The sequence below is a fragment of the Cervus elaphus genome, chromosome 21 (genome assembly GCF_910594005.1).
Source record: "Cervus elaphus chromosome 21, mCerEla1.1, whole genome shotgun sequence".
NCBI classification, from domain to species: domain Eukaryota; kingdom Metazoa; phylum Chordata; class Mammalia; order Artiodactyla; family Cervidae; genus Cervus; species Cervus elaphus.
Genome location: NC_057835.1, coordinates 14,180,151 through 14,195,808, shown reverse-complemented (window position 1 = coordinate 14,195,808; position 15,658 = coordinate 14,180,151). Strand labels below are relative to the sequence as shown.

Sequence of the window (15,658 nt, the reverse complement as noted above, 5' to 3'; positions counted from 1 at the left end):
CTGATGCAAAGAGCAGCTCATTAGAAAAGACCCTGATGCTGGGGAAGATTGAAGGCAGGAGGAGAAGAGGACGACAGAAGGTGAGATGGTTGGATGGCATCACCGACGCAATGGACATGAGTTTGAGTAAACTCCGGGAGATAGTGAAGGACAGGGAAGCCTGGCGTGCTGTAGCCTGTGGGATTGCAAAGAGTCAGACACGACTGAGCAAGTGAACAACACCACCGCAAAGCAAGAGGCTTCCCAGGTGGCAAAGTGGTAAAGAACCTGCTGCCAATGCAGGAGACACAAACGATGTGGATTTGATCCCTGGGTCAAGAAGATCCCCTGTAGAAGGAAATGGCAACCTGCTCCAGTATTCTTGCCTGGAAAATTCCATGGAAGGAGCCTGGAGGGCTGCAGTCCATGGGGTCCCAGTCAGACATGACTGAGCACACGCACAATGCATGCATGCATGTACAAGGACAAAAGATGATGGACCACAGAGCAAAGAGAGCCGGAGCGAGGTGTCGTGTTGGGGTCCAGAGCCAAGGTGCTAAAGAACCAAGGAGGAAGCCAAGGAACTCGCATTAATACCTGGACTCTACTTTGTGTGGATGGACTGGATCCGTTTAAAATTTTCAGGAACGGACAAATAGGTATGGATAATTTAGGTCCATCATTTTTAATCTCATTTTCCTATTTTGACTGAAATGATCTGGATAATGACTTAAATTTTTCTTCATGTTATTTAATATAACTTCCTTAACACAGGTCTAGCGAGCACTCAGGTTGCAGCTTTCTGCCCAAAGGACTTCTTGGGATAACATTCAGTGCACTTTTGCCTGTATTGACCAGAGAAATGGATTCCCCCCCCCCCCACTGGTTTCTCACTGATTGTGTGTGTTGAGGGGTAGCCAGGGAGAGGACAGGGGAAGGAGTTGATCATATAACTTCACTTATAACTGCACTGTTTAGTACTGTTAATGTGGCAGATACGATGCTAGGAGCTAGGGACACAAAGATGAGCAAGACACAGTCCTTGACCTCAAGGGGCTCACAGCCTGGTAGGCACATGAAATGTTACAAGTTGCTTTGATAGTTGAAAATGCAGAGTGTAGAAATGTACCAAGGAGAGGGAACTGAGCCTTGCTTAAGCTCCTTGTCTGCCCACCCTTGTGTGAAATGGGTTGCCTGGAGCTCCAAGGCATCTGCTCAGTTTCTAGCTGGAGTTATTGAGTAATGTGCTTCCCAGGTGGCCCCAGTGCTGAAGAACACGCCTGCCAATGCTGGAGACGCAAGAGACACGGGTTTGATTCCTGGGTCGGGAAGAACCCCTAGAGGAGGAAATGACAACTCACTCCAGCATTCTTGATTGAAAAATGCCGTGGACAGAGGAGCCCGGCGGGCTACAGTCCACGGGGTTGCAAAGAGTCAAACGTGACTAAGAACACAGAGCAGCTAGGAGAACCTGGAGCTGCTGCCAAGACCGGCCTTCTCAACACGAGGCAGATGCTCTCGTGTGTCTGCTGATCACCAGGCTTGGGATGCGTTCAGTCTGTGATAAGGTGATGCTTTATAACTGACCCCCTGGCCCTTCCCAGGGTCTCTTTACCCTCTTCGCCAGGAAGATCCACACCCTTTTACAATTTCTTCTAAAGTCTGACCTTTCCTTTCACACAACTCCTAAGAGAAATCCACTGTAGCTTTGATTTTTTTCATGCTTTAGAGACTGTAGTAAAAAGAGCCCAAGACCTGCATAAAACACTTACCCAATGCTGTGTGCTTCAGACAGGTTCTAAGAGTCAGTTATAAACCTCCCTACCTCTGTACCAGATTCACAAACTTCCCCCGCCCCCCCAGATCCATTCAGGTATCCCCCTCCTTAAAGTGACAACCTTGGAGGTATAACACACAGCTGTCTCAGAATCTAGAACCCAACAGTCAGTCAACAAGCATTTACTGAACAGTCTTCCTACTCAATCCTTATTCTCCTCTTCTTCCTAAGTCACTCTTGATTTTTTGAGAAGCAGTAAACTTGAATCTATTTTTGCCATCTTTTCATGATGATGGAGGAGGGGCCATGTGTCAGAATTCAGAATTCTGGTCCCCAAAATAGAGGCAGATGGCATTGGGTATGGGTCCCAGAGGACCACGCAGGGGTCCCTCCTGAAAGGGCTACAAGACTCGTGGGCAAATGCCCTTTGGTTGAGGGAGGGAAGGGGCAGGCCGAGCTGACTTCATCTTGAAAAAGAAGGAAACTCCATCTTGCACTTTCAGTGAGCTTTGGACCATGTGCCTGGTAGCCATGGGGATAACATACCCATGGCCGAACTGGCCTCCCGGACTGATAAACACCAGATTCCATACCAAGATTTCCTGTCACCAAAAAGAATGTAATGATCCCCTGTGTAGTCAATCACCTTTGTAATCTTTAGGGCACCCATTGGCGTAGGCGACAATGCAGAACCAGCTGACCCTTCTGATTATGAACCATGGCTGTAACCTGATTTTATCTCCCTTTAACACTTTCCAGGCTAGATTTAAGGAATCTGGGGATGTGGGCTTGAGCAGTACACTTAAGGTATATAAGGTTTTCACAAAAGTTGGTTGGGGTCCTTGGCTGAGAGGAGACTCTGCCTTGGGCTCGCCGGTGTAATAAACTGTACCCTACTATCCGCATTGTCTTTTTGAGTGTGTGTTTCCCGGAACACATGGCTACAACATGGTCATCTTGACTGCTTACCCTTTGCCCTTTGTCCTCTCCTTTTTTCTTGCCTGCAAAGTGGCTGTGATGGCTTAGAGATGCAGCCAGTTGTTTTCAAACGAACTTGAGCAAAAGATCTTCCCTGTGCAATTCTCCGTTAGAGCATCTTGGATAGATTTCTATACAGCTTTCTCTTGATGAATCCCCTGACAGGGAGCTCATCACTTAAAAAACATCCCCCTGGGTGGGTCTAGTTGTTATAAACCCTTATGAGCTTTAGGTGAACCAAAATCTCTCATGGTATAAAGACCACCCGTTGGTCATTATTCTGTCTTAAAGAATACACCTAAAGTAAACAGTCTCTCTTTGTCATGAAGTACCTCCAATATTTGCAAACACTGACCATATATCTTCTATCTTTAGGCCTTGCAGGAGTGCTTCTGTTTGTTTGTTTTTCTAGTTCTGTTCTATTTTGCTGCAGTTTTTTCCATGTTCTGAGTGAAAGAAATACATTATATTTTGACTATACATTCTCTAATCTTTAGTCATCTTGGTTTTATAAGCAATCATGTGTATTCAACACACAATCACACACAAAAAAGGAGAAAAGATTCTGAAATGGTTTACTCTAGCCAACTGGAAAACCAGCTGACACAGGACAAGGACGTAGTTTATAAGACAGCTCAACAAAATAATTCTTCTTTCACATGAAAATTTTATGCTGGTATGCTTTTTATATAGATGTGGCAGTTTTTAAATTTTACTTCTTAAAAAAAAACCCAAACATTAATATGATTTAATTTCACACTTAGTTCATGTCTTCACCATGTAAATTTTTACCGCGTTCTGATTTAGGAGAATTTTGTGTTTCAAAGATATTTTGCAACTCGTAACACCTGAGTTTGGAGGCATATAAATCAGGAAGTGGGGTGGAAGAGATAGAAAACCTCACTTGACTAATGAATATGCAAGGTATTATACATATTAAAACACATGACGTAGGTAAAAATAAAATTCAGATATAAAATCACAGACATGCCCAATCAGAGTCCGAAGCAGAGATATCAAGGAAACACGGAATTGTAGGTTTATCTGACAACACTGAGTTATAATCCCAGTTCACTGGTTGAGAGGGTGGCACGCATTTGTATTCACGGGTAGAATGGCTTTTATTCCTCCTGGGAGGTGGCCCGGCATCCCTGGGAATGTCTGGGGCCTCAACGGTTAATTAATCTACCCAGCATTCTTCTGTACCCTGCAGAGAGCTAACTGTGAAAAATCTTGCAGTGAGAAAAGCTGCCTTCCGAAGTGCTGCTTAAGTGACCTGACTTCTTAAAATAGTCCTTTATAAACAAAACTCACATGATCTAATTTGAGTGTGTAAATCCAATTATGTTCCCTGGGGAAACACAGGGAAGATGATACAGGCTCTCGCTGCTCTGTGATGGCTGGTTGGGCAGAGGAGCATTCTTTTACTTCAGCCCCAAGAAAACGCTGGGGGAGAAATTATGTATGGAACCCATTTTCTTGCTAACTGAGGGTCAGACCTATACATCCCAGAAACTTGCCTATTTCCTGTTCTTGGTACCTTGTGTTACAGAGAAAGTAAAGAACAGGCCATATGTCTAGTGAACTGATATGACATCCAACTGCATATTCTAGAACTCCTGGTTGATCACAGCATCAGTATTGTGCCCATTCGTTGATGAAAGGAAGGGTATGGGATAAGTATTGCAAGTGTCTCCCATGTTCTGAAAACAAACACATGTAGGATCAACTCAAATAGATACACTTGGGAAATGAATAAATTATCATCCTAAGAAATATTTAGACAACAGTGAAATGTCACATCAGGGCGATTGTAGTAGTATCCTTTGATTACATGTTGCCAGCAGCACTGAAGTTGGAATCAACTTTTTTTTTTTTTTTAAATCTTTCCTTTTAATGCTTGGTTTCACTTATTTTTGATGAGCTCTTAAAATGCCATCAATCATCAAGGTGTAAATATGACTAATGCACTTGTCCTACTTAGCATGGTACTGCAGCAGCTGCTCCAGAAAAGTCCTCCCAGTCTTCCCAGTTCCCATCTAATTGTGCTCTGACTCACTGAAACCAGTCAGGTGACATTACTGGCTAGGCAGAAAAACAAACTCATAATTCAATCTTGCAAAGACCACACCACACGGCATTTTACAACTCGGTCTAAACACACAGATGTCAAGCTTATTGGCCACTCCAGGGCAAATGTATCTACAGATAAAGGCTGAAGGGACTTAGTTGGTCATTCCCGATGTCATTAAAAATATCCTTTGCAAAGCCTACTCTTCATCAAAAAAAAAAAAAAAAAAAAAAAGAGAGGAAAGGAAGGAAGGAATAGATAGAACCAAAAAGGACAGTCTCTGGGCATTTTTCAGAAGTAAGAGAGGATAATATTTCCATTTCCTGGTGTTCAGAGGACCCTCTTGGGAATGCTGACACTCAAATCTGCTTTTGAAAGTCATTTTCTCAGACAGGTTGGAATGCTGCAATTATTTTTTTTTTAAAGCCTACATGAATTTGCCAAGCGAAAATGCACAGAAATGGAGGTATTTGGGCTTTTAAAAAATGCACATCATAACTAGTGAGGTGCTTGAAATAGGACTCCAGTTACACTCGTTTAATGGATATTTGTGTTTTCTGAAGTATCTGTCTTGATATCAAATACCAAATGAAGATAATTTAAATGACATGTCATTTGCCGTGCATTAAGTAGTCATAAGATTCCCTTTATCTGACTTGGATTATCAGACTTAGACAAAGAACATATAACATATGCTTATATTTAAATTTTATAAATGGGGAGAAAGATGTTGGTAATTCCATTACACTCACATTGTCTTTACTGTGAAGTCAACCCTTCGTTCAAATGATCAGAAATGTGCAAAGGCTACTTCTCTCCTGAGCCCCACCTGCTCATACCAGGCACCACTATCTCACCTAATATAAATGACAGATGCTCCCTAAAAAGATTTTTAAAGGCCAAATGGTAAGCTATGAGTCCCTTGTTCTCAGTCAAGTGCAATGATCGTGCCTTAATTAGCATTCTCTGGCACTGGTCTCTTCTGTTTCATCGGATACATATAAGATTGGGAAAAAAAGGCTGCTTTCCAAATTCAACTCTGACAGCATGACCTTGAGCACTAACTTACCTGGATTTGCATACTTGGCTGCATTTGCTCTAGAGTTATCTTGGAGAAATCACCTCCTCTCTGACACTTCTGCTCATCTGCCTCACCAAGAGGTTCAAAGGGCTAATTAGCCACTAGCTGCAACATTTTAGAATCCCCAGAGGGAAGCATAATGCAGCAATCTTTTGGTTAAATACCGCTGTCTCTCAGTGTTCCAATAACTAAATGATTTTCAATAACTAAATGATTTTCTTATCACTAATGAACTGAAGAATGAGAACAAGACAAATTGCAAATGTTAGGTAGCCCGTATTATTGTCACCAGCAATTAAAATGGAGTAAAATGCTAATAATAGCAACAGAGCTGAGGCTGTATCTACCGTGTGGAAGAACTTAACACATATGACCTTATCACTCATAAGTTATTTACACATATAATGCCATTCTGTAATGAATTTTTAGATGGGTAAATTGAACTGGCAAGATAAACAATTTGTTTAACATGTGAAAGAATTCTGTGTTGTAGAGGAAATCTGGACAAAAGTGCTACTATCTTTGGCTTGAATCACATAATGAAGCTGTTTGTTTCTCCAGTTGCTGAGTTGTGTCTGACTCTTAGCGACCCCATGGACTGGAGCCCACCAGGCTACTCTGTCCATGGGGTCCCCCAGGCTGAAGTGGGTTGCCGTTTCCTTCTCCAAGGGGGTCTTCTCAGATCAGGGATCAAACCCGTGTCTCCTGTGTTGACAGGCGGATACTTTACACTGAGTTACCAGTCACTCAATCATCTCCGACTCTTTGCAACCCCATGGACTGTATAGTCGATGGAATTCTCCTGGAGAGGAATTCTCCTTTCCTATCTCCAGGGGATCTTCCCAACCCAGGGATTGAACCCAGGTCTCCCACATTTCAGGCAGATTCTTTATCAGCTGAGCCACAAGGGAAGCCCACAATCAAACTGATTTAACTTAAAATGGATGAGACTCCCCAAGGAAGCAGTAACTGCAGTCTTAGTATTACCAGTAGCTGAACTATCTCAGGGGGAGACTTCAAAAGAAAGGAATCCTTTGAACTGGGCTTTGTACCTTCTAAGGGTTCCTCAATATTTTCAGTGCCCCTTTAGACATACAAAATATGCAGGGATCATATCTGTGTATTTGAACAGAACCTCCTTGGGTGGGAAGCTCACAACTTTCCTCTAACGGTTCACCAGGTGGAGAAAACAGAAACCATTTCCTTACTGATAGTAAGGAACCTCCTGGTTGGCCCTTTTTATTGGGCTGGCCAAAAAGTTCACTTGGGTTTTTCTGTATGGTATTACAAAAACCCGAACAAACTTTGTGGTCAACCCAATAGGTTCCATCTTGGATCCACAGTGGAAAGCATATGAAAGTTGAATGAACACAGGACTCTCTCTCTTCATATAGGGTATCTGCAGAGATCTGCAGCTTGGCTGTTACCTCGTCAAGCCATAGATACCACAGTCTTCCAGAAAAAAAGAGGAGAAGCCGACTCTCAAGCCTGGATTAGAGAAGGCAATCACTGGTTCATTTGTTCCTTTTGAAAATGGCCTTTTCAGGGAAGAGAAATAGCTGAGAGGTGTGTTCGCTATATCCTCAGCTTCCTGCTTCTTGAAAATGCTAAGTTCAACATGAGCTATCCACTTAATGGGAATTGAGATTAATGTAGGGAAAGAAGATATGCCAGTGTTTATGCCCTTCAGTTGACAAATTTATATCCACTGAGCTAGATGATGAGATGAGCTAGCTACAAAGAGCCTATTCCCTGCAATTCAATGATTTCCCCCTCCTGACTGCCCTTTGGCTGTTTTGTTAAATGTTAATTCTTGGGCTATATGGGGTATTACTCCCTTGAGTGGTGAAACACGGGTGAAACTCTTGCTCTTAAGCCACTTCAAATACTTATGTTTTTAGAAGGATGCTCTCTGAAAAGTTTCTGAAATATGATTATCATTGAGCTAGGATTTGAATTCAGCCCCCACCACTTGTTATTCTTATCTTCCAGCTGTCCCTTTAATGTTTCTAAGAACCTGTCATTTCTTCTCTGAAAGAAAAGTGATGGATGTTACCATCTGTTTGGCATTACCAAATGAGATCATGTATGCAAAAGCTCTTGGTTACATGCAAAATATTGTACAAATGTAAAGAGTTGCTACCGTGCTTTGATTTCCCCAAAGGTGTTTATGTGTAAAAGACTGCCTTGCATACATAGCTTGTGAGTGTGTGTGTGTTTGTATATAGAAAGCTTTCACCAACACCAACGTCAGGGCACTTCGCTATTTCATAATATTGCTTATGCAATGAGTAGTCTTGCTCATTCAGTTATTGAAGGGCCTACCAGGTGCCTGGCATTTTTCTAGGTGATAAGGATAAAATGATAAACACGATAGACAACGTCTTGCCTCTTACATGGTGTTTACATTCTTGTGAGGGTACGGGGTTGGGAGAAGAAACACAAGAAGTACAAACAAATCAGATCATTGCAGATGATGCACGTGCTCTGGAGAAAACGAGGCACGTCATGTACCAGGGAGTGGCACCTGAACTGAGTCTGGAATCATGAGGACGTGTCAGTCATGTGAAGACCCGGCAAAAGTTGTTCTAGGCAGCAGGCATAAAGCCTAAGAAGTGGGAAAGAGTTCGGGATATTTGAAAGACAGGAAAACAGTGATTTGGAGGCTGAGGAGTAGGAGAGAAAGAAAGGAAGAGAGAACGAAAAGGAAAGAGGAGAGAAGAAAAATCTAATTAGCAAGAAAAGCAGCATCAGATAATAGTGGATCCAGTAGCCCATGGTAAGGAGTTAGGATTTTATTCCAGTTTCTATACAAGGTAGTTAGCAGGTATTAAGTATGGCCTGTTTATCACCAAATGGTATACCAAACATCACCAATACAAAAATCACATGCTTTTTTTTTTTTTTTTTTTTAAGCGATTAATGCTTCACTTCATCCACCTGCAAGATCTAGGAAAAACACTTGAACCTCTAGAGGGCGCCAAAGGAAAATGTTTTGTAGCCACCAAGGCTCTTTTCAGCACCTAAAATCAGAGGAAAGCGCTCCACTTGTGCCTTCAGTCTGGTAAAAGGTGACAAGTTATGAGAGGATGGTTCATCTACAGTTCCTACCCAAACAGAAAGTTGGACGAGCTTGATATGCAGGTACCAGGACCCTAGTCTTCACACCGAAGGATTGTTTATGATGGGGTGGGAGTAGGAAGACATTTGGGGGTTATTTTTAATCTTCTCCCATCTGGTAGTATTTGAGTGGAGTATAAAACAAATATAGATCCAAAATTTACTTTCTGGATTCGTTTGGCAAAGAAAGTATCTCTATACTTAGGGCTTTGAAAATATTCATCATTTGCCACTTAGGATGTGTTATTCTAAATACTATTCCAAACTGACTTGATGAAGTCTTTCGGTAATGCATACCAAGAAAGGCTACTGCATGAGAAACAGTGGATTATGATAAATGGAATTTTCCGCAAATGGCCGGATAGTTATATTATGAAAACGACTCATAGCGAAAAAAAAAGAGAAGGGGAAGGAAAGAGGAGAAGGAGACAGAAAAACTGAGAAGGGGAAGAAGGGGAAAGGAGCAGGAGGGGTCAGGAGAGGTCAGCTGATGTCTAGGCAGGTAATAAAGGAAATGCAAAGCAGGAAAGAACTTGAGAGAAAGGGAGAGAATCAGAGGACACTGGGGTTCAAATCACTGGGTCAACGAGATTCAGAAACACAGTTAACATGTACTTTCCTATAATCTCCAAACTGAGACTCTTATCATAAGTGGATATTAAAGGTTCACGGTGATTTTGAGAAAACATTCACTATTATCTTTAAAAAGGAAAAATTCAGCTGGTCAGACCTTACTCACAGAGGCTCTCACGTCCTCATTTCATGCCTGATGATCACAGCCAAGTACTTTATATGCTCTTTGCTCTACCCAGGGAGACTTCAAAAAGCATCATAAAAGCAGTCAACCAGATAAGTAACCTGAGCAAATGGATACAGAGCCAGCAGAGAAGAGAGAGAATCCCAAATCAGCTAGAAGCCCAGAAGGTCAGTGATGGGGAAAGCACTCTGACAGTGCCAGCACTCTAAAAGTCATGAGCAGTTTTCATAGGTGTTGTAACTGTTTATTCTAAGAAGCATTATTCAGACCAGACCTCAAGAGGAGCCTCTGAACTTCCAATAGAGCAAAAGTACCCCAAAGGCTGAAGCTAAAGCAGAAACATACAAAGCATGCCCCTCTTCAAGCACCTCTCATCAGCTTTTTATTTGAAGCCACTTCCGCTGATACGCTTCCTTCATTTTTATGGAGATGACCCTCCTTCCATTTACTCTTGTTACTTACCAGACATTTGGCCAAGGAAGTGCCAGGACATTAATTATCTATTGGTTTCAATGAATTTAAACAATAGTCATCAGCTACCTCCTCCTTCACAGATGAGGAGAATTCTGTTCACAAAACCACATCCATATTTAATGGGGAAAGACAGGAAGAAAGAGGGAGAAAGAGACATAAAGAGTCAGGTTCCACCTAAATATTTCAAACCATCTACATCAAAATGCCCCTTTCCAGTGAAGCAAAACTTGCCTTCTTTGCCAGTAACATGCCCCCTCTCCCCACCAACCCCAAGTTTTGAGTTTGACTTATTCAAAGCATTAGGGTTGGATCCTGTAACAAGAGAAGATAACCTCGTAGACTCACAAGACAAAAAAGAATTCCCACATAAAACATGTGTCACGGGCTTGACTGTCTTGATCGTGTGAGAAAACTTAAGTAGGGTACCCATCACCAGAAATTAGTACAGGGTTAACAAATGTTGATTCCTTTGGGGCACAGAGATTCAGAGAAAACCAACACTGAATCCTACAGTCCCTTACAACCCCCTGCTGTAATGCTTGTGAGTAAAGCTGCTAAGGAATGGGTCACCTTCTAAATTGGGGTGCTTCTCCTCCCCCTTCCATCTCCTGCTCCAGAGCCTCACTGCAGCAGCCCCTGGGGGATGTGTGAGGAGCAGAAAGAAGACTGTACATCAGCTAAGAAGCTAAGAAGAGAGGAATTTCAGAATCAGGGTGGAATGGTCGAGCTGGTAGAAACTTTAGAGGTCATTTAGTTCCAGTTCCCTCTAAGAAGAAAGAAATGCCACCCCAGGGGGACCCAGGACCTCCTAGGTGCAAGGCACTGTGCCAGGCTGGGAGGAGACTCCAAGGGAGCCAGGTAACCCTGCTTCTTAGAAAAGCGATTTCTAAAGAACCCCCAGGGGAGTCAGGGGAAGAGCAAGGCAGGCAGGACTCACCTGATTGATGGAAATGACCGCCAGCCTGGGGATGACCGCCTGGAGGACCACCTGCATCAAAGAGGTGCCTAGGCCGGCCAGGATGGCCCAGGTGAGCGGCAGCGGCAGCATGCTGTAGGTGGCGAACAGGGTGAAGAGCACGTAGCCGATGCCGTCTCCCAGGAGCCCGTAGCCGAGACCTGCTGCTAAGATCTGGGTGGTCATGGCCACCCAGGTGACCACACCGCTGTACTGCAGGTATGTGTGCGAGGTGGTGTCTTTCCTGACCACCACCAGGGCGCAGATCACCACCTCTATGCCCGTGAAGAAGCCCAGCAGGATGCCCTTGAGCGGGTCCATGGGGGCCGAGGCCAGGCTCAAGTGGAGAACCAGGAGGGTGAGTTTGGTCAGCACGTCCAGCACGTTCATCACCACCTCGGATTTGCGCCTCTGGCCCAGGAAGTAGCGCTGGTACAGGCGCTCCAGGTCCCGGGACTTGAAGGAGTTGCGCAGGGTGGGGAAAATGACCCCTCGGTAGCTGTAGCCCCCATTGAGGAAGAAATCCGAGTTGCTCGGGGCGCAGTCGAGGTGCAGGAAGCCCAGGTCGCCGCCGCCGCCGCTGCCGCTGGCGCTGCCGCTCCCGCTGCGTTCCGGGAAGACTTTGGGGCCGCCGGTGCCGTGCGCTCGCTCCCCGGGGCCCAGCGCGTAGAGGGGCAGCGCCGAGTCGCCGGACAGCTGCGACGCGTGGTGGTGGTTGGGGCCGCCGCCTCCGGGGTCCGAGACTTTGCTGGAGCTTCCGTTCCCGCCGCCGCCGCCGCGGTGCCCGTGGATGAAGCGCTGCTCGGTGATGTGCCGCACCGCCGTCTGCCACAGCAGCCGCTGCGGCCGGGAGCCGCTCCCGCCGTCGCCGGCCGGGGGCGTCGGGTGGATGGTGTAGAGTTCCTCGCTGCCGCTGAGGCAGCGCACATCGGAGAGCTCCATGGCGCCGGGCCGCGGGGAGGGAGGCGCAGGACCGGCGGGAGGCCGCCGGGAGAGGAGGTCCCTAAAGAGCCAGAGGCTGGCCTGGTCAGAGTTGGGCGGCGAGCCCTTCTCTCCCCAGCCGCCCCGGGCAGGAGGGCCCCCGCGCGTCAGGTCATAGTGCGCCCCGGGGCAAAGGGCGTCTGGTAGATCGCCGCAGACCCCTGCGTCCTTGCGCGGCGCCCTCCCGCCAGCCCCGCGCAGCTTGGGTGCGTGGCAGCCGGCGCTCGGTGTCCGCAGCAGCCGCGGCGTTCGGAGCCACGCAGCCCCCTTCCCCAGCTCGGGCTTCCCGGCTGGTTCTCGGCTCGGCTTCTCGGCGTAGCCTTTGCTCTCCTAGAGGCTCCCAGGCGCCTGGGGCTCCCGGCTTGAGATGCGCGCCGGGCGGGTCCTGGCTGCGGCACTGGGCTCCGGACGCCCACGGCGCGGCGGCTGCAGGGGGGCTGGTCGGGGGGTGACCGGAGGCGCAGATGGGTACGAAGTTAGCAGCTGGGGCTGGAACAGAGCCCTTCGGAGAACTCCATTGCGCCGGGATGGGGAGCCGGGGCGGAGCTGGGGGCGGGGGGAATGAAGGGGGAGGAGTGGGGGACCGTGAGGTGGCGGGTGGCCCGCGGGAGGCGTGGAGGGGTGCTAGCCTCAGCGCTTACGAGTCACCAAACAGTTAATTTGGAAGTGGGGGTGTGCTGAGGCTTCCCCCCCCCCCGGGTTCGTTTCTGGCTGTCTCCACTTCCTGAGCGAAGACTGGCAGCGCTGACCTGGCTCTGGCCCGACGCATCCCTCGGGGAGAGGGGAGGATCTCAGAGTCCCAGTCGCTGCTGTAAGACGAAGCCCCCCTTTCCAGCTGTGCTTCCGAGGGGTCGCCGCCCAAGCTTCTCACCCCCCTTCACTTCCCTCGTTGGAATCCATTTGGCCCGGAGCTGGGAGGAGAGGGAGGCGGGGGCAGGGAAAAGTAGGGAGGGCTCCCAAGCCAACAATTCGGAGAACGGAGAGAAGCCACCGGTGCAGAGCCCTGAGGCTAAGATCCGAAGCGGGGTGGCTGCGGCGGGTGTAAGGCTGGAGCGAGAAGGGAGGCCCGAGGCCGCGTGGAAGTCGCCTGGAGTCGCCGCCGGATCCAGGGAAGCGCCGCGTGCCGCCCTGGCGCTCTGAAGCGCGCTGCGGGCACCCGGCGACGGGGAAGAATTTGGAGACCTGTCAGAGCGGCAGGACACCAGCGGCCACTTAAGCCCGCCCCCACGCCAGGCCACACCCCCCGGAGCGGGGCGGGGGCCGGGGGGCAGTGGCGGCGGGGACCTGGCACCCAGATCTGGCCAGGGCGCCCCGGGTCTTGGAAGCGGCAGCGCGCGCACTTCCGCGCCGGAGAGGACGGTGGGGCTGCTGCCGACGCCCCCAGCCGGTCCGGGACGCCGGGCTGCAGCGCTCCAGCTGGCGGCGCGGGCCGGTTCCTCCGCGGTTCTTTTTTAGGTACTGGCTCGAGTCCTGGGCAGGTGCGCAGCCGGGACTCGTAGGCCGCTGTGCCCACGGAATCCGAGGGCCCAACACCAAGGAATAGAGGGTCTCCTTTACGCGCTCTCCAATGGGGTGTCTTTTGGCAAAGCCAACTTTCGGGCTAAAAGCAAAATGTCCCCAAGAAGCCGCAGTTGTAGAGACAGGCAGCTTCCCCAGAGTCTCTTAACCACGCCAGTCCAGAGGGTGGAGGGCTCGAGGCATTAGAATACAAGGCCCCCGGAGTGCCTCGCACGCCGAGTTTCTCCCGGCTTACAGGCGGGGTGGAGGACGAGGCCGCGGGGAAGGCATCCCCAGCCGCCAGCTGAAGCCGGGTTTCCCGCCCACCGAGCTCCGGTTGCGAGCAGTTGCGGACACAGCGCTTGGCGGCGCTCGGGGCAGAGCCAGGCGCCACCCGGGGGCGCGTGGTGTCTGCGCCCGCGCCAGCCCGAGCACGGGCCCCGGGCGCCGCAGTCCGGAGCCCGGCTGCAGGTGGCGGAGCCACCGTGGCCTCCACCTCCGCCACCGGGACTGCGGCTGCAGAGGGTGGAACCCGGGCCCTGAGCACGGTCAGCTGATGGCCAATGACGTCAGGCCCCGGGCGCTTTGCGGCTATCCGTGGCGCCCCCCGAAAACCCCAGGGACCGCCTTGCCACCCCCTTCAGACCCTCCCCAGCGGACGGTCCCCCGCTGCTTTCCCTGGGAGAAACTCCCCTCCCTTCGCCTGGCCTGGGCAAGAATAGCTTTGCCTACCTCCCTTCTCAACCGCTTACACCATCTCCAGGGTTATTTGTGTCCACCGTGTCCCAGAAACACAAGATTTCATTATATCAAGCCTTTCTTTTCCACACACATGGGTTTCAGTTGAAGCCCAGACTGGTCAACTGTCTTGCACATAGAATCGCCCCCACCACCGCCCTAAAGCAGGAAGAAGATAGCATTTTCCCCTAAGAGTAGATTTCTGAGATGTTATACACATCCTGGAAAAGACTCCTTTAATTCGAGTCCTTTTGAGTTGCCTTCTACCACTCTACCCCTCAAGAAAGAGAACTAAATTAAAGGCTCCATTTTAAATGGAAAGAAGGTCGGTTCTATTTTTAACCCAGTTGTAGATGTATTAATTCCTTAGCTGTAAAGAGGCCCCAGAATAGCTGGTCTCTTCGGTGAGACTGGAACTTAAGGGCAAAGCCCTTCCCCCCGCCCCCAACCCACTTTTGCAGTTATCTAGACCTTAATGAAATCGTCCTGGGCATCACATTCCTGAGAAAGAAATGCTACTTGCTTTCTCCCTTCTTAAATTCCTTGGACTCTGCCTGGTCAGCTCTCCTGAAACTCTGGGTTGAGTAGTAATTATCTTGACTTGAGGGAGGGAGTCCAAACAGGGCAGAGGGCGGGGTGGGGGAGGGAGGGGGTTCCTGTGGACCCCATGCCAGGATGTGTGGGGAGCTGTGTCCTCAGGCTGTAGGCACAGCCCCAAGTCATCTGTGCTAATGACCATATTAGTAAACTTGGCAGTGGAAGACACCTCTTTATTTTCTCAATTCTTTCTCCTTGGGAGCCTGAGAACTCAGCCTGAATAAATGAGGGGTTGAATGCAGATGGAACTTTCCTATGAAAATCTTCCTCCTGGACATATCCCAGGATGATTTATTCAGCAGCAAAAGGAGGTGTGCCAAGGAGGGGGAGATTGGACCCAATCAGATAAAATGACTCAGGCTGATGAATGAGCAGAGCGTGCTAACGGAAAGCAGCTCCAACAATTTCATGAACTTAGAGGTCGAAACTAACATGTCAGGGAGAAAACATTGCATCTGGTCGCCCAACTCCTCCGAAAGTTCCTTTGTGGTAGAGGGTGTTAGGACATGTTGTTTGAAAATAAGAGGGTGGATGACAGAATAAGATTTACATGTTATTCTTCTTGTTGGAATGACACGGTGCCGTTCAGCACCCCCCAAATTCTGTTTTTGGATGACAGCACTGGCTCAGCACACATATTGGGAGGCTTTTGG

General features: G+C 48.4%; 1 protein-coding gene across 4 annotated transcripts in view; it reads right to left on the bottom strand.

Moving 5' to 3' along the window:
- Positions 1-14,220, bottom strand: part of ADCY8 (adenylate cyclase 8) — a 226,972-nt gene extending 212,752 nt beyond the window's left edge. For 2 of the 4 annotated variants that reach the window (XM_043880382.1, XM_043880383.1), the window contains exon 1: positions 11,175-13,426. In XM_043880382.1, coding sequence (XP_043736317.1) covers positions 11,175-12,134 — 960 coding nt within the window. In that variant the 5' untranslated portion in view covers positions 12,135-13,426. Of the gene's footprint in view, positions 1-11,174 lie in introns of all 4 variants that reach the window. The other 2 variants (XM_043880380.1, XM_043880381.1) reach the window with 2 other exon arrangements.
- Positions 14,221-15,658: the final 1,438 nt, after the last annotated feature.